The sequence below is a fragment of the Brienomyrus brachyistius genome, chromosome 20, assembly GCF_023856365.1.
Source record: "Brienomyrus brachyistius isolate T26 chromosome 20, BBRACH_0.4, whole genome shotgun sequence".
NCBI classification, from domain to species: Eukaryota; Metazoa; Chordata; class Actinopteri; order Osteoglossiformes; family Mormyridae; genus Brienomyrus; species Brienomyrus brachyistius.
Genome location: NC_064552.1, coordinates 3561836 through 3588567, shown reverse-complemented (window position 1 = coordinate 3588567; position 26732 = coordinate 3561836). Strand labels below are relative to the sequence as shown.

General features: G+C 48.8%; 1 protein-coding gene across 2 annotated transcripts in view; it reads right to left on the bottom strand.

The window, feature by feature from the left end:
- kcnip2 (Kv channel interacting protein 2) overlaps window positions 1-26240 on the bottom strand; it is a 71282-nt gene extending 45042 nt beyond the window's left edge. The window contains exons 1-2 of one of the 2 annotated variants that reach the window (XM_048988133.1): window positions 26029-26240; window positions 25556-25638 (exon numbers count right to left, since the gene is read on the bottom strand). In XM_048988133.1, the coding sequence (XP_048844090.1) occupies window positions 25556-25628 (73 nt within the window). In that variant the 5' untranslated portion in view covers window positions 25629-25638; window positions 26029-26240. Of the gene's footprint in view, window positions 1-25555 lie in introns of both variants that reach the window. The other variant, XM_048988136.1, reaches the window with a different exon arrangement.
- Between the last annotated feature and the right edge of the window lie 492 nt (window positions 26241-26732).

Here is a 26732-nt window from a genome sequence, read left to right as displayed (position 1 = left end):
TAACTAGCTATGCTATCGCCAAGAATCTGAGGCAGCCCTGACCGCGGCCGCACGCTGTGGCTGTACTTTCCTGTCTAAGCACGAAACGATCAATAACTTACATAACAAGCCCCAAATACCAGTGTCTGATAAGCTCTGGGACTCTCCTATGGGACCCTGTGAGAACACAGGCAGCCAAAGCTGAACAAGGCATCCTGGGGGGGCCCTGGTCTCTCCTGCCCCCTAACGCGGGCACCCATCAAACAGGCGAGAACCACATATACATATTTTTGATCATTTCGAGTTTTTAATCAAAAGTAGTACACGACTAAACAACTGAGCAACTGTGCTTGATCCCTCTGCACTGATTGACATGCCAATCAAAACACTGTGACATTAAAGAGATATTATGCAGCGTGCGCGCAAGTTTGACTAAATAAGTTCTCCAGCCAGCTAATTGTCATCCCTGCAGCTAGTGCTCGTGACATCATGGCTGCCAGCTGGACTGCAATTCCGGCATCCTCTCTGACTTTGGGAAGGAGCTTGGGCCCGCGTGTGTGTGGCGGGCGTGCGTGTGGTTGCCTCGGTTACGGGGGAACGACAGCGTGACAGTGTGACCTGGGTATAGATGGAGGCGTGCTGCCAGGAGTTGGGGCGGAATGGGCAGGACAGAAACGCACAGGGGGGCGACACCCACGTGCCAGCTGCTGCGATCCGGGCCGGACGGCACGGCCGGCTGGGAGAGAAGGTGTCTGTCCCTAAAAACTGAGGCACCCCTGCTGCTGCACATGCGCACGCACAGGTTGGGCAGCAGGGGGCGCACTTCATCTCGGCAAAACTGAGGCGCCTCCATAGACGGAGGCAAGCAGAGAGATGAGAATTGAGACGATGTGGGAGACAGAGGTGTGGAAATTACACCTACAGACCAAAAGGTCAGCTTAGAGATCCCCCTGAATATGGACACTGAGATGGCCTTCAAGTTTCCCTAGCTCTGCACTGCTGCCTCGGTCTCCAAGACGTTCTGACGGACTGATCTCCTGCCAAGGACATATAATAAGAGAGACTATTGATCCCAGCGAAAGAGGCGATGTCTCCCATCGCTGATCCGTCACAGCATTCTCACACAAAATCCCCAAACGCCCCCAGAGCTTTTCTTTGATGTTTATCTCTACCCACTCATCCAGCGGGCCCCCAGCGAGCCCCGCTTGTAAGCCCCGATCTAGGCTGCATTTCAGAGGGCCAGGCTGTTCTGTGTGGAGGAACCGGCGGTGGCCACATAATTCCTCGCCGTCTGAAATCCCGTGGGCTGCGGATGTTTGGATCTCCTCCATCAAGTTGATTTGTTCAAGAAATATAAAGTCAATGATTATTCTTCGGAAGATGCACCCCAATCCTAAAAAATCCGCAGGTCCCAGGAGCATCTGCCAGCGGGATTAGTGTCCCCCCCCCCCATGGACAGATTTGGAAGCAATTAGACCAAGTCCAACAGAATATGTCCTACATCGTCAGACGCTTTTAACTCTATCAATCAGAGACTCAACAATGGGAACAGGATCTTCACCCAGCTGAGTGCAAACACAAACCAGATGTTCCTGTATGACATCACTGACTGGAACACATACAAACAGAAAATGAGCCATTTCTGATACAACAGTAACACAATACATTATTACAGTAGCTCTCCAACATGGCTGCTTGGCAGAGGTGCACCAAATTAATTCAAATTGACGGCACCATTACAGACAGCTTGTTCAGACTATGTAGTATCAGTCATATGTAGGGGTGGGGGGGGGGCTTTTGATAAATCCCATGTTCTCGCCAGTTAATCACCCTCGTTATTGGTACGATACACAACGTCTGCTGCTAAACAGCACCCGACGAATCAGAGAACGTGAACATTCATGTCGTCAGGCTCCAGCTTCGCCCTCGTGGAAGAAGTGCGTGCATCTCAATGTAAACGGGCACTCGGCAAATGTTTAAATCCATAAAAAGAAAAGTTTATATTCAGCGCCGGAATTATAGCGTTTCCATGCCAACGACGGAATCACAGCGCTGAGGAGCTCCTTATTGCCCCTTTACGTCAAGAGAACCGCCTGCACCCGCCCAGCCGTGCATGGAGCATGGAGAACACGCCTTCCTGTGAGCCATGTAATATCCCCCCCCCCAACAGAGAAGCTCAGCGTGCCTCCAAGTGGGGGAGGCCTCAGAGGATCGAGAGCATGAAAAGCACACAGCACAGTGATACAAAAATAATAAACGAAACGCAAACCCCCCCCCCCCATCACCAGCAGCACCAACCCACGCTTCATGCTGCTACCCACGGCAGAACGCGAGTGGGCACTGGCGGGAGCCTAAATGGCCGTGCGCTTTGAAACTTTCCAGCTGGAGTTCCCAGAACTGAACGCCTACTTAGCGCCCCCTGGAGGAGGAGACTTCTCTGGTGTCAGAGCTCCTGTTCCGCTTGGCGATCTGATCCAGTGACGATCAGTATTTTCACGGCCAAAACATTCACACAATGCTTACCATGTGACGCATTTAAAAAGGCAGATATTAATTTTAAGCTTCCTTAACATCCTGTCTGCTGAGTCCTGGGTCCTTAACCACCATCTCTGGAAAAATATGGCCACCCATTGCCATCACTGTCACTACCATTGACCATCCAGGCTTATGGCAGTGAATTCCATTTCTGTGTGTGACTAAGAAGATCCTCGTCATGAGCCCAAAAGTGACGCGTTCCACCTGTGTGCCCCCTCCCCGTTGTGTTCAATTTGGTACACCCACCCACAAGCCAGCTGCCTCTCAGAAACCACCCCTCCCTAAAAGGCAGACAAATCCAGCATCTCAGGGCACTCTTTTCCCAGAATGCAGCACACCCACTACTAGGCCACAGGTAAAGGGAGCCTCTTCCTCACTGAGCTACATTACTTACTCCTGACTTACTCCTATTACTTACTTCCAAGGTGCGTATCAGTGGCAGCGCAAAGCCGAAGGCATTTCCCAGGGAAAGCAGATGAGGGGCAGAAAGATTCCTAAATGAATTACTCAAGGTGTTTAACGCCTGACAGGAGCCGAGCCACCCCCCCAGTGAGACTCTCTCTTCATTACACTCCTGCTGGCTCCCTCCTCTGTGCCTCTTCACTGCTCAAAGCCTCCACGTGGTGCAGGATTAGCGGACGTGCGGACACGCCGGCGGCGATTAGGCCGGGAGAATGGATCGGGAAGACAAAACGGCCGTCAAGGGTGTCTGAAAGACGGGTCGCTCTTTATCGCCGCTACGCACGGCGCAGAGAGAGGCCTCTCCACAAAGAGTGGGCACCTTCCGTAAGGGGGGGGGTCGGCTTTGAATTAGCGACTCTCACTGGTGCGCTGACCAGACCGAAATGCATCCATGCGGATCTCCAGGGAAATCAGGCTCTAATTTAATTAGCACACCAGTCAGTACTGGTCATGCAGTAATTGGTCCACAACAAAATGCAAGTGCTGAACAATAATAGAGGGCAAATTACATAATAATTAAATGAAGTGTGTGACTATTCCCCCTCATAAGCACTAGCTAAATTGAAACAAAAAAAAAAAACATTAAACTGGCCCACTTTCTTCTCATTCGTAACCGACCGCCGTTTCCACGTCCTCCCTGTACCTGGGAATTTCCTCTTCACATCCCATAAACTAATGAATCCCAACTTGCTCCTCCAGGAAGTTCTGCCCAAAAATCATTCCAGATGGTGAACTGGCATTTCTAGGCATGCAAGGTGCCCCTTTAATCCCGGTAAATATCGACAACATGCATCGGCGGTCCGCATTAATGAGTTCCCTGGTATTGACGCATCATTAAAACCCGACGCAGAGCTTTCTCCCTCTCTCCACGGCCGGCCTGACCCCCACCCCCCCCAGGCACGATGCATCCTTACAACAAACATGGAATGGAAACAAAGATACTATTTGATCACCAAATCAGTGACCTTTCTGTCATCTTGTCCCCCTCAGTCACCCAGCACACACCGCACTACATTATTATGTAAATGATATCACTCACAATAATGCAGTATTCCCTCCTGCACAAGCAGCTTACAGTCTAGCTTATACATCTGCACGCCTAAAGCAATTAAGTTCCACTCGCTAATGACATTATTAGCTTTAATGTTACTGTGCATTGCAGAGATACCCAAGACTGACTAAAAGACCTTCAGCAAATCGGAGCTTTTAAGTCCAATCTTTGGTTCTGCCTGAAAGGAGACTGGTAACGAACAGGCTGAGCTGGGGCAGAACTGGGACATAAATTAAACAAAATGATGAGGTTTGATTGGAGCTGTTCCAGAAAGGTGAAGACGGAACAAGGTGAGAATGTTATTTTGTCGAGGCTGACCTGCAGGTACGGCTTTTGGTCACGAAACCGCCGACCACCCAGAGGTCAAATGGACCACTGCCCGGATTAATGGACTTCACAGAGCTAACCCCCCACCCCCCCAAACAGCTGCCAAGGCTCCAGGTCTGGCTCAATGCAGCTTAATCGAAAACCACAGGTCAAAAAGTAATCACACGAGGTCACACTCTGTTTGCCTCTCCAAATAAACAGAACATTGCGATTCGGCTAAAATCGGCCGCAGCATCAATGACGTCGTGGAGAAATGGGGAACGATTGGGTAAATGTGGCTTCAAAACACACACTGTGTGGGATTACTTGTTAAACAGAATAAGAACTATGAACTATAACTGACATCTGATGGAACCGTTGAAGTCTATTTTCTGGCATCACTGGACACACCCAGGAATAGTTAGCGGTGTTAGCATTAGCATGAGGGGATACAAATCTCAGTTCCGGTCGGACGTCCATTTCAATAGTATCTGCAGGCCACAGGTTGACTTTATTATGTTCCGTTTAAAACATCAGGATTAAGGCTTCGGCTCTGCTGAGCCTGACAGGCTTAGTAAAAGGCAACTGCAGAACAAGGTGTGGAAAAACACCCAGACTAAAGACTTCCTAGGTGAAAGGTCACCATAAACAGAGGAAATAGACCTACCCACAATGCATCACTATAACTTAGTTGCCATTAAGATCCACCTTTAACAACTTTTTTGTTTTGCTAAGAATAATCTTTAAATAAGCAATCAAAACAGACACAAGCTCCTAAATGCAAGTGTTTTACCATTATGCCTCATCGATGTCCCCATAGGGAAAAAACAAACGTCGAGTCTGTGCAATTAAATAGTATATCTACTGTACCCCAGATAACCTGCAGAGATAGACAACAAAGACCATGCAGTGGTTCCGTGGGGATTCACCGTTTTATTAAATCGCTTGAAAATGAAATGTCTGCCTCATCCCCCTTGGGAGAATTCACATACCACCGGGCTCAAATGAGATAAAGACCCTTGTATTACACAAAGTGAACGCTTCGTGTGTTTTTTTTTTCGGGAGACTATATGAAGAGGCGATTCACATCTGCTGCTTTGTGCTTTCCAGTTTAGCGCCCCCATATCGCCGAACGCTCGATATTTTATTTCTCGTCCGTCATTCTCCGGCTTTATCACGAGTGGCAACCCCGAGCAGCTCGAATTGACGGTGTTAATAACGAGAAGATAAACCCGGCGGCGGGAAAACGTCTCCCCCAATTTGGTCTCCCTTAGTTTTTGGCAGGGAAACCTGCTGTCATCACAGGAGACTTCCCTCATTAGACTGCCATTAGTAGAACTGGTTTTTAATAGCACATGCGCTTAATATTTTATTTATATGGTGCTTTTGTTTGCCTGCATAGCTATTTGCGAATGTTCCTCCTCCGAGACAGCGGTGTTCAATAAATATTGTAATTGTGAAATCACAGGGTCTTAAATACACAAAACGTTGTTTGCTTTCAATTCGGCATACATTTGTACAACTACGAAGGATTACTACACTCCCGTGGTATTTAAACTGTTTTTGATAGGCTGATACCCACTCACAATTCCTCTGCGCACCAGGGGGCTGCGCCCCCCAGTTTAAATACCTCTGCCCATCACAGATTAAAGTGATTTTTTTTACTTGTGTAAATGTGCTGATATATGTTCTAAGGATAACTACAGTACTAAACATTTCCATATCCGTTTTTTCAGTACAGATTTCCGGCGATTGTCCCTGGGCAGGGGACAACGTGGTAGATATGCACATACTGACACAGTATATAGTCACCAAATCGCCTGAATCTCCTACTGTCGGTGTTTTGGAGCTGCAGGGGCAAAGAGGAGCTCCTGAAGGAAAGCAAACTGGCAGTGGAAGGAACCCTTTTGGGGAGAAGGGTTCAATTCCCCGATTCTGTGCGTATAATCGAGAGATCCCCTGAGGTTCTCTGTAACCCCCCCCCCCACACCACCACCACACACACACACACACACACACACACACATACACACTACAGACAGGTGAACAGGAGTTGCCAAATTGTCCGTAGCTGTGAACGGTGTGTGAATGCGAGTGTGCCCTGCAGTGTGTTGGCCTGTTCTGGGTTGTTCCCAGCCTAGTGCCTGCAGCTTCTGGGATAGGTGCCAGACCTGCTCAACCCGCAACAGGACAAGCAGGTACCGGCCATGGATGAATGACAACAATATTATTGACGACAACAACAAAATAATAAACTGTTGGTGTAAAGAGGCCCGCACTGTAAACATACAGCACCAGCCAGAAGCTCCTATGAAGGAGAGTGATAATGTTGCATTACAAGACCTGGCCACCTGACTACAGACAGCGGAAATGGTTTGGGAGGAGTTTGACCAGACAGTGACGGAAAAGCAGCCAATGAGAGCTCAGTATATGTGGGACCTCCTTCAGGACAGCTGGCAATGCATCCCAGGAGGCCACCTCATGGAGTCACTGGTGTAGAGGAGAAAACAGGCTCAGTCAGTCTTTGGAGCAATTGGGGGTAAAGACCTTGGTTAAGGGCCCAATGGGGGCATCACTCTGCCGACCCAAAGAACCAGCAGCCTTCCGAGTCCCAACCTAAAAAGCTGCCCCCCAACAAAATAATTTTGTTGAATACTTTTTCGGTTATTGCATAATTCCATGTTATTTTATACGTTTGATATCTGTATAATTATTCTAAAATGTAGAGAATATTACTTTTCTATGGGTGGGTGTGTCCAGGCTTTTGACTAGTACTGTAAAACCTGCCTAACTACCAACATGGGTGACTCTAGGATGTTGAGGAGGTTTATTGTGGACTGCCACTGACCAATGGGAGCAAAGGCAGCCCTCCACATTGGCAGCTAAAGCTTCAGATTGCTGGGTCACCAGCAAAAGCGGGATGATGTCAGTCCCTCCCACATTCCCCAAATGCATGGGGTTGAATCATCACCTGCCTGCCTCTCTGGTGGATTTCTCTCGTTTCACACCCATACATAAACCACCAAGTTACTGAGCATCTAAACCCTTCATTCGTTTTCAATAAAGAAACAAACGAACAGGTTAGCAATGGTGATTAGAAGCGGCATGAGGTCTTTTGAGTCCGAAGATTAAAAACAGGAAACTGTCGATTGTGTTTTAGCGGGATGCCGATAGCCCACGTCTGGCCAGTTACTCCCACCAAGACTTTCCGAGGTGGACACACAGGCAGTTACCACAGTTACGGAGACGTTCATTATTTCTGGGGAAGCCGGTGCTGTTCTGTTAGGCTGGAATGAATCCTGTTGATTTATATCAATATGTTACAATGGAATTTAAAATGTAATTAGCAATGTGGCATCGCCATTTCCCATTGACAATTACAAACATCGTATGTGCAGACACACTTGTGCACAAAACGTTCGCCTTTCTGCGCTGGCGATGTTCAAAGTCATTGATATGTTGATATGCATACCTGTATCTGTATGCACAGCCTGTATGTATCATTTATGTATAACGTATGCAATTATGTCTAATTTATCTATATTCCCCTCCCTCCACCTCCCGCCCCCTGTGTCTCGCACGCTCGCAAGTTCTGGTGGAGCCGCAACTCTCATTCATTTACACGTGTGCTTGTACATTGTGTCTATGACAATAAAAACTGAATTGAATTGAGCTGAATGAAATGGAACTGAATTAAATTGAATTGAATTTGAATTGTATTGCCAACCCATCTGAACTAACGAAAGAAACAGCGAGAATCTGTCGGTCATAGTTCATTAAATAAAGCTGTCAAAGGAAGTAGTTTTATGGGGGACAACCTGCTTTTTATGAAAATCCCGTACACACACACACACACACGCACGCACACACACACACACACACACACACACACACACACACACACACACACACACACACACACACACACACACACACACACACACACAGCAGAAGGTTATCGGTCCATGAGACTTTATTTAGCGGCTCTGCTAGGTTTCACGCTGCGTTTTGACAGGAAGTGCTTACCAGCATGAATTAAAAAGGCATAATCTGTAAAAATTACACACTGACAAGAGGAAAGGAAGCGATTCTTCCAGCGTTCGCGCGTCGCTAACATGTCACCTCAATGTAAAACCCAAATACCCCATTATGTCCTGCGACGGACCCCCTACAAAATCAATATCTCGAACGGGATAATCATGCGGTCATTTCTCACAGCTCTGCAGGCTTGAGTAATGGGTCCTTCTGAAATAAGCGAAAGTGAACGTGTTTCGCAAACGGCGCAGGGCCTCTGTGGTTACGCAAAGTGCCACATACACAGTCAATTTGGTGCGAAGTAACACCCTGCTTCTGCGCAGATTTTTAATAGTGCTATTAATTAATATTGCAGTTTTTTGTTAATGAAACTGTGACTCGACGTGGAGCATTGAGTTCCAGGGATAAGGGCTGGAATCGCCCGTGTTGTTCACAGGTTCTCCCTACCACAGTTCGCGCACATGTTGTTGCAGGTGACTTCACTGACCTCTAGGGGGTGCCTGAGAGCCCTATAACACTGGATGCCTATTACCCAAGACGGCCAATAGATCACGGTAAAACCAAAAGGGTAAGAGGTGCCTTGAACTGTGGATATATCAATATCATTACGAAATGATAAATGCTAAACAAATCTCTTCAGCAATGGATTTACCAGTGACAAGTCAGTCAAATGCATAAATTCGCAAAAAATCACCAAAATCCAACAACTAAACAGAACTATAGGAATCGCAAAATGACATAACACAGCGAAAAAATGAAGTCCTGGACAAACACACCTGTGTCGGAGGTCACGGAAATGCAAAGAATTAGGGTTCCTTCACAAAAATGAAGTGATGTCTCTCCAGAAGTCTTTATCTTACTAGCAAAGATATCAAAATATGTCAGGCGTTTAATACAGTCCCAAGAGGGTTCAGAGGCAAGAGCAGTGAGCAGTGGCTGCTTTCATTACGGACGGAGAGGTGATTGAGGAACTCCTCTTCAGGTCTGGGTAATTCCAGGCACCGGAAAGCTCCGGAATAAAATGTATTTTATACACTGACATTTTGAGAGACCTGACTGGAGGAATTTACCTGGCTACCATTTTTTCAATTTACCATCTGACAGGTGACAGAAGTGAATAGTGGAATGGGGGGGGGGGGCATGGAAATGATGAGGGTGTGTGCTTTCAATTGGCTTGCAAGAGTGTACGTGCATGCACCAGTGCTTCTCAGAGTGTCTACATATTGTACATTTTTTTCCCAACAAGTAGTTGAGTCTGCATTTGCCTGTTGTCATGTGTGTTTTTAATTCCACTGTCCTTCTTGTCTTTACCACTTCCTGTTTGCAAAGGATGTCGTAACCAATTGTCTCAGCATCGCGCTAATGATTCTGGTACAGCATAGTCGCAACCAAAAAAAACACACATGCACTGTAGTGAGACCATCTCGCAGGGCTCATCGAGCAGCTTGAATGACCTTCATCTTTGGCTGGAATTGTGGGCCTGGTTTTGTCACCAGAAGCAGCTCCATAAAAGCCGATTCCAAAATGCCGCCGTTGGATGTGATTACCTCCGACTGCCAAGCTCATTCTAAACTCACAGACACTCCGATCTCCTTCTTTACTGCCCAGGAATCCGCACGCGCCCCCCCACCCGTAGCCAACTGAGAGTTTGTGGAACCGGAACGCAGCACTTCGACATTTTTCACCACTACATGACAGCCCGAGATCTCAAGCTCCCTGAAACCAAGCCGAATTACATTCCAGACGTTGTTTTTCCAACCAGATCGATAAGTCATTACAAACAAATATAACGACCTACGGGGGCCCCCACCCTGCTCCCACCCTGCATTCTGCGATGCCATGAAACTCAAGCTATACTTCAAAGATGGTCCTGCTCTCTGTCGTCACTCCATCTGTCGTCCGGGGCCAATCGATTCCCGCTGTGCTGACTCGGGCCTGCATTCCCGCATCTCTCCGAGATTCCGGAGTCATGGGGCAGCCCACGAGAAGGAGCATCGCTGATGGGAGGGGTCCGTTCAGTGGAACCCCCCTGTCTGAGACAAGTGAAACTGACTTGCTAGGTCGGCATCCCCCACGATGATGGTGCCGCTGGCTGTCGCTTAAGTCGCTAAATGAGTCAATCTGCACTGGGAAAATCACAGATGATTTCATGAGGTGGGCTGCACGCTGGTCACGAATGCCCGCTCCGGGTTCGAATGTCTGAAGCAAAACAGTCCTACGTGCTTGCATAATGCGGAAAGGGGACGGCCAAGCTGGGCGGTAAAGGGTGGGGGGGAGGGGGGGTATTGAAACTAATTAGAAAAAAAAATGCAAAGCAGGGATGGAATGGACAGAGAATTATGAGACAGGGATGGCTCAGGCAGTGGGGGGGGGTTAAACCTGTATGCAAAAATGTACTGGTGGGGCCTCATTTATAGTAATCACTACTGATCATGATTTAACTTATTACCCAAAGTACCCTTACTCTCTTGACCACTTTCCTGCGAGCTTTTACCCATCTACGCGGTGGAGTCCGTTTCTGATGAGTATGACAGCAGTGTTCCTCATTAAACCACCAGCTCTTCCAAAGAGGCTGAGGACTCGTCCCCGGGGCCGTCAAGTCCTCGCGCTCGGGACGGAGCGACAGGCATGGGTGGAAGCGGCTGATTTATGCATATTCTGCTCCCCCCACCCACCCAGCCAAAGCAGTTATTAAAAATGCTGTATTTGCTTTGAGGACTGACAGAAACAGCGTGGAATGTGGTTAGCCTGCGCCATTAGCATTAGCGTGCTGGGCTGCCTGCTGAGGCACCATTAGTTGGCCTGATTGGTCCCACCTGATTAGCGCCGCTCATTAGCGCAGCTAGCCGTGGCTTATCGGAGCCCCGCAGGACCAGCACTGTTAACCCTAAAGCCTATTCTGGCCCAGACCAATAGTCATTTTATTACCATTCAGAAGTTTAGAGAGAGATGGATAAGGCAGCAGAATCCGGACGAGTGTTAAGCCATCGTAAAAATACAACCTCACTATTTTCATTGTGCACCGGCTCATTTTTAAAATTCCAGATTACCAATGACGAACCCACGACGTTCACATCTCTTTTCCTCTCCTGAACTTAATTCCGATGTAATTCATTCTTTATAAATGGCATCTCTAAGTTAATTAAGCATGACTTTCAAATAAACTAGCTTTCCGTTGAGATAATGTCTTTCTTTTCACGTCGGTTGCGAAACACTTCATCTGGAATATCCATGATATGTAGCCGCAGTTGTGAAGACACTAATCTGTTTATTCAAAGTTCCGTCTTGAGGAATTACAGTATATGAAGTGCTTTTTAACTCCTCATGTATAAATAACAAACGTCTGGAACCCCACCTCTCCAAAATGAGTTTTATTTATTCATAAATCACTCCAGAGCAAGAAGCTGCATCTTTAAATTATTTAAGTCTCATAGTAAGACACTCCCGCTCAGAGAAAACCCATTTCCCACCTTCATATGTCTGAATATTCTTCTCCCATGTACCAGAGAGCGTCTTGGGGACCAGAGGTGACACAGAGAAGCTTCAAAGCTCACCAGCGACAGCAGGCGGCTGTAAATGGATACAGTCAGAGCCCGTCCTGCAAGCTATCCGTGGGAAAACACAGGAAGGACCCCTACCCCTCCAGCACCCACTAAAGTAATATTTTGACCCCACCCTGAAGTGGTTTTCAGAGAAGTTCACACCTGGTCATGCTTGGTATAATATTTAAATGGAGCTCACAGCAAACTTTAAGGTTTTTCTATGGTGGGGGGCATCATAATTCACAACCTTATCAGCGGCCAGTGATGTGTTTCAAATCATTGAGTGTGAGGGGAAGGGGCATTCCCGAGGCCAATCAGCATTCAGCTGGGGTCACTGCCTTCTGTGGCCCCGGCCCTGTACATGTCCCTGCAGCAAACTCAAGACAAAAAAAAGGAGGAGAATTTCTGTTACGATCATGCCTGATTATGGGCTCTTCCAAATGCACATATGCCGGTCATGTTACACCTAGAATGGAAACGTATGTGTCGGACAGACGAGGGAAGCACAGAAAGTGCATCCTTGTGAAAAAGCACCCCTGTGAGGAGACGAGGAAGGTGTGAGGAACGTCCGGGAGCCACTGTGGTTGGAGCGCTTCACTGCATCATCGCTGGTGCTAAGCTAAAGCGTAACCCTGAACATCTGTCAGCCTTGGACCCTCACAGTCTGTCCTGCTGGGCCCTGTGTGCGTGGGAGGGCGGGCGGACCCCACCTCGGTCTCCAGAAAAGACTGGACCAGGTGAGCTTTGGATCTGAACCACCAGGAAATCTTGTTATCTTTATCCTCAGTGGCACCAGTAGCCTCCACTCGTCTTCAAAGATAGGGACCCTAGGACCCCAGCCTGACCCTTGCCACCTCAGCCACAAACCCCCTGCAGTCAGGAAGGTTTCACACGATCAAAAGATGGACCATCAGATTCAAGAGGGGTTTCTGTTTGTAAGCCATTTGACTTTCCAACTTCTTTAATTTCACCCTCTCTTGTATTGTTCTGCATCTTCCTATGCTGCCTATACCGTTTTGCCCCACCTTGTATCGTTTTACACTGCTTATACCGTTTTGGACCACTTTGTATCATTTTATGCTGCCTATACCATTTTGCACCACTTTGTATCATTTTACGCTGCCTATACCATTGCCTATGCTTATAATCTTAAATTTTGACTGTAGCTAAACTGAAGTTTCCACCTACCCATGCTTAAACCGGGGTTAGTGACATCATCATCCAGGGAAAACCTCTTCTCAATAATGAATGGCTGGGGGGGCCGGGGTGGGGGGTTGTCGCCAGATCACCCATCGCTGCTCCACATTTAATCTGAGACTTGAATATTTAATGGCCATTAAACTAACAGCTTCTATCCTCCATCTCTGGATAACGAACAACTTCAGTGGTACGGAGCATGAAAGGCTGCATAAAAGAAAAAGACTGAAAGATGATCACTTAATTCTGCCAGATCACTTCGAAAGATTAAAGAAGACAAGAAAGGGGAATTGGAGAATCTGAAGCCGGAGGTAACAAGCACGGAGCAGGTGAGGTTTCAGTCTCGCTGTTTGCCTGCGTGATGTTCAGAATCCCAGTCCGGCGAGATGGACCCCCCATGTAGAGTATGAGATCAGCTCCACTGTCACACTGGCATGGCAACAGCGGGCACGGTAACCAGCAGCACATTCTGCACTGCACTCTCCATCACAGACACATATAAACACACGTGTGCATTTCAGCTACCCAGCAGCCCAATTCTCTCCCGCCATGAGGAAGTCTTTCCTGGGGCTGCTCCAGAATCCTCCCCCATGCCGTTTTTCCTTTTAATACTTCCCAGCGAGCACTAGGGTGCCGTGTCTATTGCGGTTTGCCTCTTTGTCCCTTCCGCCACACACACATCTGCGTTATTTTTAGCCGTTTCGGAAAGCTTTTCACAAAGGTTTGGCATGAAAGATTAATTCTCCGGGTGAAATCGGCAAGCGAGCGAGAGCTGATGATGAGGAGGGTGCTGAGTTTGCGTGTCAGCTCAACGGTGAAGAGGCCCCCTCCGTCATGAGCCCGTGGCGTACTGCAGCCAACCAATATGCCAGTGACTTCTTGGGGGGTGGCCTGCATGCTTGACAGGCAAATGATGTTCTGGACCTTTCCCCCCCCAACCAGTGTTATCGTAGGAAGCCAGCAGCAGACAAGTGCCTAACTGGTCAGTTAATCCACTTTGCAGCAGCTAGGGAGGGTGACCCAGCGGACTAATCCCCGGATTGGTGAACATTACACGTTCCAACTTCACCTATGAGCACCACAAGAGTGCTGGAAAACTTTGAGGCTATACAACTAAATCTTGGGCCTCATTATATATTATCTACAGTTATTATTAATAATCAAACCATATATAAAAAAGTCTTTAGTATCAATTCCTGAGGAGCACCAGTTCGTAACCAGGACTGCACCATCTTCAGAGTGTGGATCCAGACTGTAGGCTTTCTACCAGGGTTCATAATCCTGGTCTTAGCAGTGGATCTGTGATGTATGAGACGTAAGCAACATTGAATAATTAACTGAATGAGTAAAGAATTTATTTTTTTGCGTCACATGAACCAAAAGAGCGGCGTGAAGGATAGGAAAGACTGACACCAAAGGTAACGAATCGTACCGTTTTGTAATACCCCAATATCGGCGGTTTACCGAAGTTGGTTGGTTAATTGGTTGGTTGAAAGCAGATTTTCTTAAGTCACGTGACATGGAATTAGGGGGGAGATGAGTGACTCACCCCTTAAAGGCACATATCCTTCATTGCTTTGCCCTTAAAATGTTTTCACTTTACCATATTTAGATTACACCACGTTTAGATGCAAAAAACAGGTAGGGAACATCAATTCTGGAGATGAGCTTTGGAGTCCTTCATCTGCTAGAAGGGGGAGTGTGGTTCTGGTGGCTGGCCAGATCTGGGCGGGGCCCGGGACACCACCCAGCAGCGACAGGGCCCGGGACACCACCCAGCAGCGACAGGGCCCGGGACACCACCCAGCAAAGACAGGGCGCAGATCCAGCCAGCTGTCTCGGTGCCTTTCGCCCCCCTGACGGCTTCCTGTCTGGGTTTGTCAACCCAGAGATGTCAGGTTCAGGCTCGTGCAGAGGTGGTGATTTTCAAAAAGCCGATCTGGAGCCCCCCTTCACCGTTCCTCCACCCCCTCCTCACCTTGACCTGACCGCAGTGCGTGGCCGATTAAAAAAATGCTAATGCGTCTTTATCTTTGCGCCGACTGCTGAGGCCGCTAACGAAATGCTAATCCCACCGACGCCTTGGGAGCGGGCCGCTCGACACCGGCCGCACCGTGAGACGAACGCCAGTCCAACCGTGACAGGGACTCAAAGGTTTTTTGTCAAATAGGTACTTCGTTATCAATCGTCGTACCGCTGGAAGCCATCACTGCAAGCACCAGGGCCCTGCATCATTCAGGAGTCAGTCTGCCGCCCTCCGTAATGCATTAAGACGTCCGTGAATTTACCCTGTAAGCCCAATTACCAGCTAATAACGCTTTTACTTTACGTCAATAATCACCGTCAATAACTGGCAGCTAACCAGTTCGGCTTACCCTCCAATGGAAATCAACCTCTACTTTTATGGAGAACGAACATTCAGAAAAGTATGAGCTTAAAGTTTCTCAAGTAGTGACATTAGAAGCACCAGACAGCTTCCAGTTCCTCCTGAGCCCTGACATTATGGCTAAAGCACGAGGAAGCCAGTCTCCCTTTGCTTTTGGTAATCAAGCCGGTCCATTGTCACCCGTTACCGGCATAACGTCACAACATGGCTTACTTCAGCCTTTCTTTAGTCTTTCCTCCATAATCCCCCAGCAATTCTGTACATTTTGTTCAGCCCTATCATCACAAGCAGTTCCACCACTTGACTCGCTCGCAATTAATTAAGCACCGGTAATTAGTAGTGGTTGATCTGAAGAAATATCTGGATTGGCTGAGGACGTGCACACTCTGAAAACGCGGCACCTAATCACAAGCAACAGAAGCCGCCATACTTAATAGTTTTTTGTACAGGATAATCCGTTGATTGGTTTGAAGGATGAAAGATTTAGGGGGGGGTGGTGGTGAGTGTAGCGAGGAGCATAAAGACACCATGTAAACAGAAAGGGGGGGGGGGGGGGGGGGTCGGGCTGCAAAGCCCATTAATCTTTCAGCATCACAAGACAAACTCCATGTCAGACCTTCACTTTCAGACTGTGGCCGGAAACCCAAACGGCGTTTTAGGCCACTGCAGTCCCTTCATTTTACTTGCATGTCATTTTGTCTGAGGCTTTTAGAAAAATTACGAATCAGTCTGATGATTTAAGGCAGCCGAGCCCTCGGAGACTGTAAACAGCATAGGCCAGGGGGTGTTAAGGGGCCGTGGAGTTTTGGGGGGGGCGGGGGGGGGGGTGAAAAAAGACTGTCGCTACGAATCCGGACGTATGGGTTTGTCCACCCTGACCGCTGCAGCATCTTCACCAGGCTGGTACCTGAATTGTCTTTTTACAAGATTTACTCACAAATTATTAAATAAAACAAGAAATAGTGGCAAATGTAGGCCAGTAACTGCCAAAAGGAACTTAAACTTGAATGGTAAAAACTTATAATAAAAGTATAAATGGCACTGCAAGAGCAGGGGCTGTTGTGAATTATGACGGAGACCTGGCGTGTGGAATAGTCCAGCTGGTCTCCCATCCCCCCCCCAGCATGTGTAAATTGGTATGTTCCGTCTAGGAAGGTCTGGGAACTTCCCCCCGCCAGCTCAGCCCCACCTGAGTTATTAATCCGTCTTTGGTGACCTCTGTCTCATTACCATGTCACCAGACAGCCCCACGTCATGCGTCTCTGCCTGACCCTTACGAAGCACCCTGCCCCCGAAAATCCTGTGCTACGTGGCTCTGCACGCCGTCTCCACAGGGACGTTCTCACAGGCATGTGTGTAATGGATGCATCTGTCCGCCTAAAGTTTATTTACGCTGGGGGTCACCATCCCACCCATAAGACGCCCATTTGTCGAGCAGCGAAAGCTGAGATCGCGCTCCATCTCTGTCACCCCCGGTCGGAGTGCCCTCGCTCGCTCCATCTCCCCCAGGCTGGTCATTTGGAGGCCGTAGCGGCGTGAGCTGTGATGAACACTCTCGCGCTGCAGAGCAAGTCGATGGGCTCCACGGACAAATCGAGGGCTTCTAACGAAGCATGCGAGGCGGGTGCCGCTAATGCGACGGCCAGATCCCAGCATTCCGGGGGCCTGGGCTTCACCTCGCCAGCTGTTTACAGATATTCCACGGCAAGAGAAATCCGGAAGCATTTCCTCACAGATTTTTTTATATATTGTTTAGTACTAGAGTAAGGGGAGAACTGATCAAAAAATTCTCAGTGTCACAAGAGGTCGACATGCAAATTATGTCACACGCTACAGAAATAGCTCTGCCCTATGAAACTCTGCCTCTGTTTACTTTGCTTTTCCCCCCTCCTCACTTCAGTTTCTCCTGACCTGTCCACCAAAATTCCGGCGCGAGCCAATTATCCGGGAATCTCGTGGGAATTTTCCCAGCCAGCTCCTAAATTTGTGTTCTGTTCACAGAGCAGAACCAGGTTTTTAAGAAAAACAGCAGGTCGCTTGATGGTTTAGGGAATTCCTAAATTTACATGTTGAGGGGGTTGATAAATAGCCGGGAGCCGGGAAGCCCTGGCTGCAGACGTTAATTCCACTGGCTCCGTAATGACCCCCTCGCCGCTGCATTAGCCAATCAATCACTGGCGGGCTCCCGACGCCACTCTGACACCTCATGAAATTTCAAAGAAGCACCAGAGCAGCATTTCAGTGGTGCCAGGGGGTGGGGGGGGGGTTGGAATGCTCCCAAGTCATCCATTTTACAAATCTGGCATATTTCACATGGGACGGCGCCCAGGCTGCAAATGCACTGTGTCACGCGAGGTCGCCGGGAATCAGCCTCGGAATATTAATGCCTGGGGGTGGGACGCCGAGCCAGGCTCGCAAGCTAAGACCCCAGGCACGGTGCAAGGAAGTCGGATTACGGGGCAGGCACCGACGTCAGGGCCAACGCCCGTCACGGGTCCTTACGTGGCACGGGGACCCCGGCGCCTGTCGCTGGGTAAGAATACGACATGCGTCACATGCTGCCAAGCGGGAGGGACGCAGCGGCAGAGGGCGAGGGGGAGAAAACTCATAACATCATGGAGATACGTGGGAATGAACCAGGAATCAACAGAAACAGGCCATGGAGATCCCTGCCAGCTCACGCCCCCCCACACCCCCTCTCAGACTGAGGCTTCTGTAGATCAGATCCCCCCCCCCCCCCCCCCCAACATCCTGAGCAGCTGAAAGTTTGGACTCTGGTGCACTTTAGTGGAGTGAATGTCAGGAAATCTGCACCGCGGCGTTTCACTTTTCATGCTCTAACGGGGGGGGGGGGGGGGGGGGGGGGGAGGGGTACTGGATCTGAGTGACAAGCGGAATGAGGGCAGCCCCTCCCCTGAACCAGGAGGCCGCTCAACTCGGATCACTGAGGCAACTCGGAAGCTGCTGGAGTGTGAGAGGCTGCCCACCCCCCCGGGGGCTCACGGGTAACAGATCTCAGCGTGTTCCTCGGGGCAGACCTGTCGACGGGGATGCGGGTGAGATGGCAGGTTTGGGGGGGGAAGCTGACAGCAGAAGCTATGGGAGAAGGACAAGCAGCAAGTGTGTGTGTCTGTGTGTGTGTGTCTGTGTGTCTCTAGTACAGGTATACCTTTCCTTGTGGGGACCGAATGTCCCCACAACATGATGAATACCCTATTTTTTACCTTATGGGAACCAGGTTCCTGGGAAAACTATTTTATAAAAATCTGTGACTGCGATGGAAAAACTGAAAATGCAAAAACTAAGGTTAAGGTTGTCATAGTTAGCATTAGCATTTTTTCCCATAGAAAAGGAATGAGCGGTTCCCAAAAAGATTACATGATTTTGTGTGTGTGTGTGTGTGTCTGTGTGCATGGGTTTGCATAGATCATATTTGGTGACCAAAATCTCCCGATTTAGATGTAAATTTAGGCATGCTAACGTGTGTGTGTGTGTGTGTGTGTGTGTGAGTGTGTGTGTGAGAGAGAGAGAGAGATTTAGGTCCAGGTGGGAGGACGTACAGGTGCACATCTTCATACAGTGACATGGCCGCCCACACCGGCTCGATCCCGGGGCCCAGGTCCTGCACTCCGCACGAAGGTGGACAGAACTCCCAACCGGTGCGCCAGCGGGTGCTAATCACAGCCCCAGCTGCCCGCTGCTGTCGGGGGAAACTAATTGGTGGTTAAAATGCTCTGGGATCTGTTCCAGCCCGAGGCGGTGCTGTAGTGTCCTTGGGCGAGGTCCGGAGCTTCCTGAAAACCGATCCGGAACATTCTCGGCTATATTAGTGGTTTTGGCGAAATGGCAGCAGGGTATTTGGTGAGCGGCTGAACTAGGTGAGAGTTTCATGCATGGAGATAAACGCAAACCGATACACAGCCGTTTCATTAGCAGCCCGGGAGGCTGTGGGGACGGGAGACTTTTTTATATAAATGAATTCCACCTTATTATGCACCATTAGCATAAAATCGATGTTGGAGGGTTAGTAATCAGCGGTAAGTATTGTTTCTGAAGGCCCCTATGCACCATCAGCACTCCCAGGAAAAGATGCATCTACTCATGAACTGGGGTCATCTGCCCCAGGCATGGATATTACACAAACCTCCAGTAGAGAAGGGTATTGGGGGGCGGGGGTGGGAGGGTTAGACACAAAAAAAAAATATTTATCAACCAAAAGCCACAGGGCAGTTGGAAGTTCAGTAGGGTTTGGCCTCAATACCTGTGATTGAAAAGTTTGAATCCAATACTCGGCAAAATAAGCCTTTAACCCCCCCCATAAAAAATGGCCCGCCCCACCACTCGTACCACAAGTTTCATTCTCAACTATATATTTGTGCGTCTGAAAGGAGAGCAAGATGGCAAAAGTGCAAAGAAGAATTCCAGCGTAGCTGTATGTGGCAGGCAGAGCATCGTTACATTTCGAAGGTCTGGACATTCCTTGAGTGACACGTTACCAGGGGACTGGCCCTGTTCTGTAATGTGACGGCCGCAGGACTAGCGGGGAAGGGGCACTTATCTCACATCCAGGCCGGCGTGTGAAAGTCGAGGGCGTAATTGTGGAGCTGGGAAGCAGCAGGGGGCGGCTGGCTCCAGTACTCCTATCCCCCTGCCCACAAACGGCTCCTGCTCCCCCCAGGATCTCATCCCCCGCGGCTCACCGTCCCGCCTCACACGCACCGCTCAGGTCCCACGCAAGTCAATTAGCAAAGACTGCTAAATCGGGCTGCTTAACTGTGTAACGGCGTAAACAACGGAGAACGGACAACGCAACGCTTTATCAATATCCCCTCGCGGCCACCGTGCTCGGCGAAATACAACAGGTAGAAGGAGGTCTACCTGCACCTTCAGAACCCCGTGGATTTTCCTAGGGTGCCAGTGGGGGGCGCTGGCGATCATGCTCAAGAGGCAACAAGCCAGAGATGTTTTTTATACTCTTCGTAACAGTGGCTGCTTTCGCGGTTACTGCTCTGCCGGTGACACTCGTCTCGTGTCCTGTCATCTCAGTCATGTGACCCACCTCTCCCCGCCTTGTACACACAGCATCCATGTGAGGCTAACAGCTTACCTCCGGCTAGTCACCCGTTGACCGCGGCTCTAATCAATCAGCCGGCTGTGGGGGAATGCAGCACTGAATTCCCAGCAGGCTCGGCGTCGGGACACTAAACCAGCCCAGATCGATACGCGCCTCGCCCGAGACCTTTCGCATTATCAATGAAACATCCTTGAGCGAGAGGCTGAAGGAGGGTCCATCTGGGAAGGAGGCCGATGGATTTCCTTGTAGCCGCTGGGAGAGCTCACAAAACAGGAATGGCTGCGTCGTACGTGGAAGCCAGCTGTGCTGTTCGCCTGCTTTCCATCTGATATTTGATTTGATTTTATAAGGATATGAATTGTTCCAGTTGGCTGCCAGAACCCAGTCGGACACCGGCTATATAAATGACGACCCAATGACTCGTAATGTCCTATTTTCCAAGAACACTGACATCTGTCGGAACAGAAATGAGAAACCCTACACGCGAGCCCCCCCACCCAGCCCCCCCCGCCTGCACCAACCGGCGTTCAATGGGTCGGGTGCAGAAGCAAGGTGTGCGTTGCGATAGCCTATCATTTTGCTCAGCACGGGGGCACGGAGGTGTCGATGGAGGGCTAATTTGTGGCACGACGAGGGGGGGGGCTGTTATAAATGTTGGGGCCTTGTACCCCAATGTCCGAGTAACTGTGGGGATGCCCCAGAGGTACCGCGATCCGCACAAAGGCGGGGGAGCGGGATAGCTCTCCGGGCGGAAGCTTCTGGAATAACACCGACCACATGTCCTCTGTAGAATAACTGGATAAATGGAATTTCTCTCTTGGAAAAACCTGCAGGGCTTTTTAGTTGCAAAGTGACACTTGAAACCGAAGTTGCATTTCCGAGTGGCTGCAGGCGCGGACTCGCCGAGCAGAGAATGACGATGCGGCTGGAAGGCGGCAGAGCGGCATGCGGAGGATCCCACACGGACCGGGAGAGAGAACGGCAAAGCCGGCAAGGCTTTTATCTCTGCAAGGTTCTGCACCTAAAGGAGGATACAATTTATAATGGTCCAGCTCGCTTTGCTTAAGAAGAAAGAAGTACACAGATGAAAAATGAGGGGTTTGCAGTTGCTACAGAGCCTGTGGGATCGTGGCCAGGATGAACATGAGTCCATACTGACCGCTGCCGGGTGTATCACCAAGCCCCTAAGGATTCTGGGTACCACATAAGCCACTTTGGTTTGTTTTGCTGTAACCACGTCTTGCCAACAACATAGGGCCTCCCCTCCTACCAGCTGGCAGCCAGCCTTCCTGTGTCCAGAAACAGCACTGAGACACTGGCAGCCTACCCCCCCCCCCCCAGTAAGCTGCCGAGGCCCGTGTTTTAACTGACCAAGGGGTCGGGGGTGGGCCCGGACCATGCCTGTCTGGGGTGCTCTGCTCACTGACTCGCAAAGTCTGGGCCGGTGATTTTCAGAGCAGATGCTGGACCCAGACAGAGGAGGCGCTGGTCAAGGAAGGCTGATGGATGAGTCATCTAGGAACGCGGAGGGGGGGAGGGCGAGAGTAGGGGGAGATGCCTGCTTTGCAAACGCTCCTCACAGCAGCATAAATATAGATGGTTTCACTTACAATATTCCAACTTTACAATAAGGCAACAGCGCCAGACCTAGTCATCAAACTAACAACATGCTGTACGATATTTGTTACCGATGCCGGGAAATTAACGTTTTATTTTTCCGTGTTTAACCGAAATTTCCCAAGTCCACTACATCTGCTCAACGCCCTATTGTGTTATATTTGACTTACAATACGTTCAAATTACGATGGGTTTATCAGGCTGTAACTGAATCGCAAGCCAAGGACCATCTGTATAAATACTGTATAGACCAGTAGTTCTCAACCTTTTTGCAGCGTAACCCAATTTTTACCAAGCCAGTTCAGTCACAACCCTATATCAATTATAGGTTTACATTAATTCTATGATCAAGCACGCAGTGCACTACGCAATTTATGCCAATCAATGCCTATTGCACGAATCTGATTGGATGTGCCAGTGAATTCCAAATTAAGCATCCGTGCTTTGGCTTCTTGGATTGGTTGAATGTCCACTAGTTTTGCGCTAAGCAGTTGCTGACCCAAGACCAGCTTATATAAGTTAATTCTAGGACTGGGGCTGGGAAATCTGATCGTGGATCAGCACAGGAGCTCGCCGATTTTAAAATGCTTATATTTCCATCTCTGCGTCGCGATGGTTTCAGAACTTACCGTGAGCCAAATTTGGGTCGTGACCCATGGGTTAAGAATCACTGGTATAGACATTTACTTTATTCATCAGAAAAGGCCCCGCAGCAATATGGCGTTAAGCGGTTTGAGGACAGATGGGGGCCACGTGAGGCCGTGACACAAGCCACACCATGAATCAGTGCCAGCAGCCTTTCTGTGAGAACTGCAGCTTCATAAGCACCACGCAGCACCCTGATCATTCCGCCACAGGTACCGGACCCCGATTCGGGTGACTTTGATAGGACAGTGCAGGGCTGGGCTCTCTCACCTTCATCTCCTATTCTGATTCCCAATGTGTTGAGGAAATTGCTTCATTCAAATCACAGCTTCTGAAGATGCATTGCCTTGCATCACCACAAACAGTTGAGAGAGCAGATTCCTAAAGCTTTTGCCCATATTCACAGAGGTCAGCTGGACGGTTGCCCGTCTCCACAATGTGAATCAGGATAATTCTTCCTGATTAAAACACAGTCATCCATCTTCCAACCGCTTATGAGAAGGGATGCGTGAGGGCTGGGAGCGTATCCCAGGCAGGACAGGGCAGGGAATGGGGTGCCAGTCCATTACAGGGTGGGGGCACACACACACACACACACACACACACACACACACACACACACACACACACAGTGAAGGAGGGATTCGACCCCACAACCCCAAGGGGATGGGGGCAGCGGCAGCACCCACCCAGCTGCTATGCTGCTCGCAGTGAAAAATTCCCCTCTACATAACTTACACTCCTCTCCTAGACACATTGCATGTTGCTTTCCATAATGCATCGCCTGCAGCCTTTGGTGTAGCGGCACCAGATCACTAGCAGTGCACATTCCCCAGCTTCAAAAGCTGCCATGGGTAACAGCCCAGGTGCCCTACGGGTAACAGCCCAGGTGCCCTACGGGTAACAGCCAGGTGCTCCTGCAAGCACGCGAGTGGGGTCTCAGTTTAAGGCAGGTCTCGTCCGAGGACGAGCCAAACAGTGGGCATCAGAAGATGCATCCGCAGGGGAGAAACAGTGCCAGTCTCACGTTAGGTTTCACTGGGGGGGGGGGGGGGGGGGGGGGGAGTTGCCCATTTCTGTCAGTAATCTCTTAACGGTTCACAAAACCCATTCAGAAAATGTGAAGGGCATTATCCCCAAATGGAAGGCTAATCACATCTGAAGATCTCAAAGTTACTCGCTTTATTTCAAAGAAGACGCTGCTAAAGGTCGGGGAGCACAGCTTCCACTGCACAGGAAACGGACATCCTCCCGGGACTGCCGAACCGAAGAAGCTTCCGGATGTCGCCGTGTATCTACGTGGACGGGGTCGGGGCATAAAGACCAGCGCTCCTTGGCTGTGGTGCCGTGACTTTCGCAGCTCCCCATCGGCAGGTTCTCCACGGCGATGAGATGCCTGGTCGAGCTCCCGCATCATAGGAATTTATAATAAATTGAATTTTATGCAAATGAGTTGGTCTGGTACCATGTGCATTAGGGTAAATTAGATTAAATATCCTCACTGATCCTCAGACATCTGGGAAGCAGCCCCCCCAGGGCTGATATATATTTTTTTGTTTTATAATTGAGCGACCTCAGACCTTAACTATAAACCCACCTTGTATTGCAGTTATGAGGCACAGAATTGTTCAAATTCTACTTAAAAACCCAGCAACCTGACGGACAGCTAGGATAAGAATACAAGGATGACTAAACGTCCTTTGGAAATTTGCATTATAAATGACTATTTTTCCGACAATGTCTGTTCAACAATGTTTCTGCTTCTGTCGCCTTATGCTAAGTGAATGTCAGTGACTGAAAAAAATGAACCACTTAATTCTGTCAAACTACGGAAAAGTTAAAATCTCTCGGTTGGTGCAGAAACGCCGGTTTTGCGTCTTGCGCACTGCTGTGCAGGCGGAGACAATTGTTAAATTACTCGCTTATAAAGCTGCCAAAAAAAAACTGTGAAAATGTGTAGTGTTCCTTATCGACAGTGCCCTTTCAGAGTCGCGCGGTATCGTTAAAAAGCTCTCGCATCGAAGCCGTTGCTAAAACCTTTCAATATTACTTTTATATTTCTTCATGAACCTTCTACCACTTGTAAAAAGTCTTGGCCGTATGAAGTTATTTCTACACTATTCGTGTCCAGCCTGTTACACATGGAGACTCCATGTTCCATGATTCAAGTATGAGTTACAAAGCTTTATTCCTATAAAAAATAATTTGCATTACAGTTTATGCATCCAGTGCTCAAAAATTAAACTTTACAAATAAAAACTGCTTTCCACAGAGCTATACAAGCGCTGTTGTCTAATCTCCACCGAAACCATGTTGATACTGATTTTGGACCATGCATGTAAAATAAATTAGATTTACACTCCACAAGTCCATGCCAGGAAACTTAAAGAACCGGGAACAGGGTATGATATTCTATTCAACCGTCTTAATTAGCAGCACCGTAATTCTTGCAGCAAAGCAGGTCGGCTTTCAGACATCATTTAACAACCTAATAAAAGCTCAGTAACAAGCCAGGTCAGCAAAATTAACCCAAGTGTCATGCGAATATTTCAAAGACTCCAATAAGAGGCGCAATGTCCTCTGCGATCAGAAAGCGAGTTGAGAAAACCGTCTTAGGTTTTACTCTAGAATTCACAGAGATTTCATGCAGACGGAAGCTTTTATACCCCTGATCGGACACTGAGCCTTTTATTGGAAATAGACACAAGTGCGTCTCCTTTACTTACCGGTGAGCTGGTCGTAGGAGCCGTCCAGTTCCCTTGAATCTGAAAAGCTCTGATCCCTGTTTTTCGCCTTCATCTCTCGCCAACTGGTTTTTTAAATAAAAAAATATATATTGTATTTTTTCCCTTATAATGAAAACTACCTCAACTGCACGACTCGATAAATATGGCAAACATATGATACCGGCTATTATACTGCTGTATATATTTTACCGCCTTGGTAAAAAAAAATTCTCCTCTGAACGAAGGGAACAATCGCGGTGCAGCAACTTGGCGGTGATGATTTCGGATTATTACCAAACAGCCGATCTGTCAAGTCTATAGAAAATTTAGGGTAAAACGGAAAAACCCCTCGATCCTGTCCTTATGTTCTAGCTCACGCATCGCCGGCAGTCGAGCTGCTGTAAGTGTTGCATTCAGAGGCGAACTGAACTTCGCGGCCGCTTCGTGGGCGGATCATGGGCTCGGCGGCTCACCGCGGAACGCGGGATGTCTGAACTCAACTCAGGTGCGCCTGTACCGGGGCAGCGGCGGCTGGTAACAAGTGTTACAACCTCGGCGGAGTGGAGACCTGCCGCGCAACTAGGCGCTGCGTGCCGGACTGAAGCAGCCTGATGAAAATGAATGAAAAACGCCGGCGATGCGCTGCTGTCGGCGTCCGGCTCGGGAAACCGACGGACACCAATTAATTCGACGGCGGGGGAAACAGTGTCGAATGAGACGCGGATTGTTGATCGGCGTGGCTTTGACATTTCGGCTCTTATATAACCGCTGTAATTTGCACAATCGCTCCGTTTGTGCAGGCTCCGTGGCAATGCAAGGCGGAAACCTTCAAAACTTACGCTTTTATGTTCCCTGAAAACTGCAAATGAAAATATGTTATAAAATGTATTAAATGCATGATTATGAAGTACGCTTTACAATTTTATTGGGAATTCCAAGCAAGTTGCTATATATTGTCTATGGATAATTGAAGTAGGATCTATCTGTAGGTTCTGATTCAATTAGATGAGTAGGACCTACGCAGCTAAACAGTATCGCCTGATCGGTAAAGGTCTGGAAATGATAAATTTATAAAACGCTTAATGTGGGAAAACAGCTTAACCGGGACATAATGTCAGAAACAATTTGAAGAAAACACATTTCTCTCACATTTTGCTCGTCGTAAGTGCATCCTGCC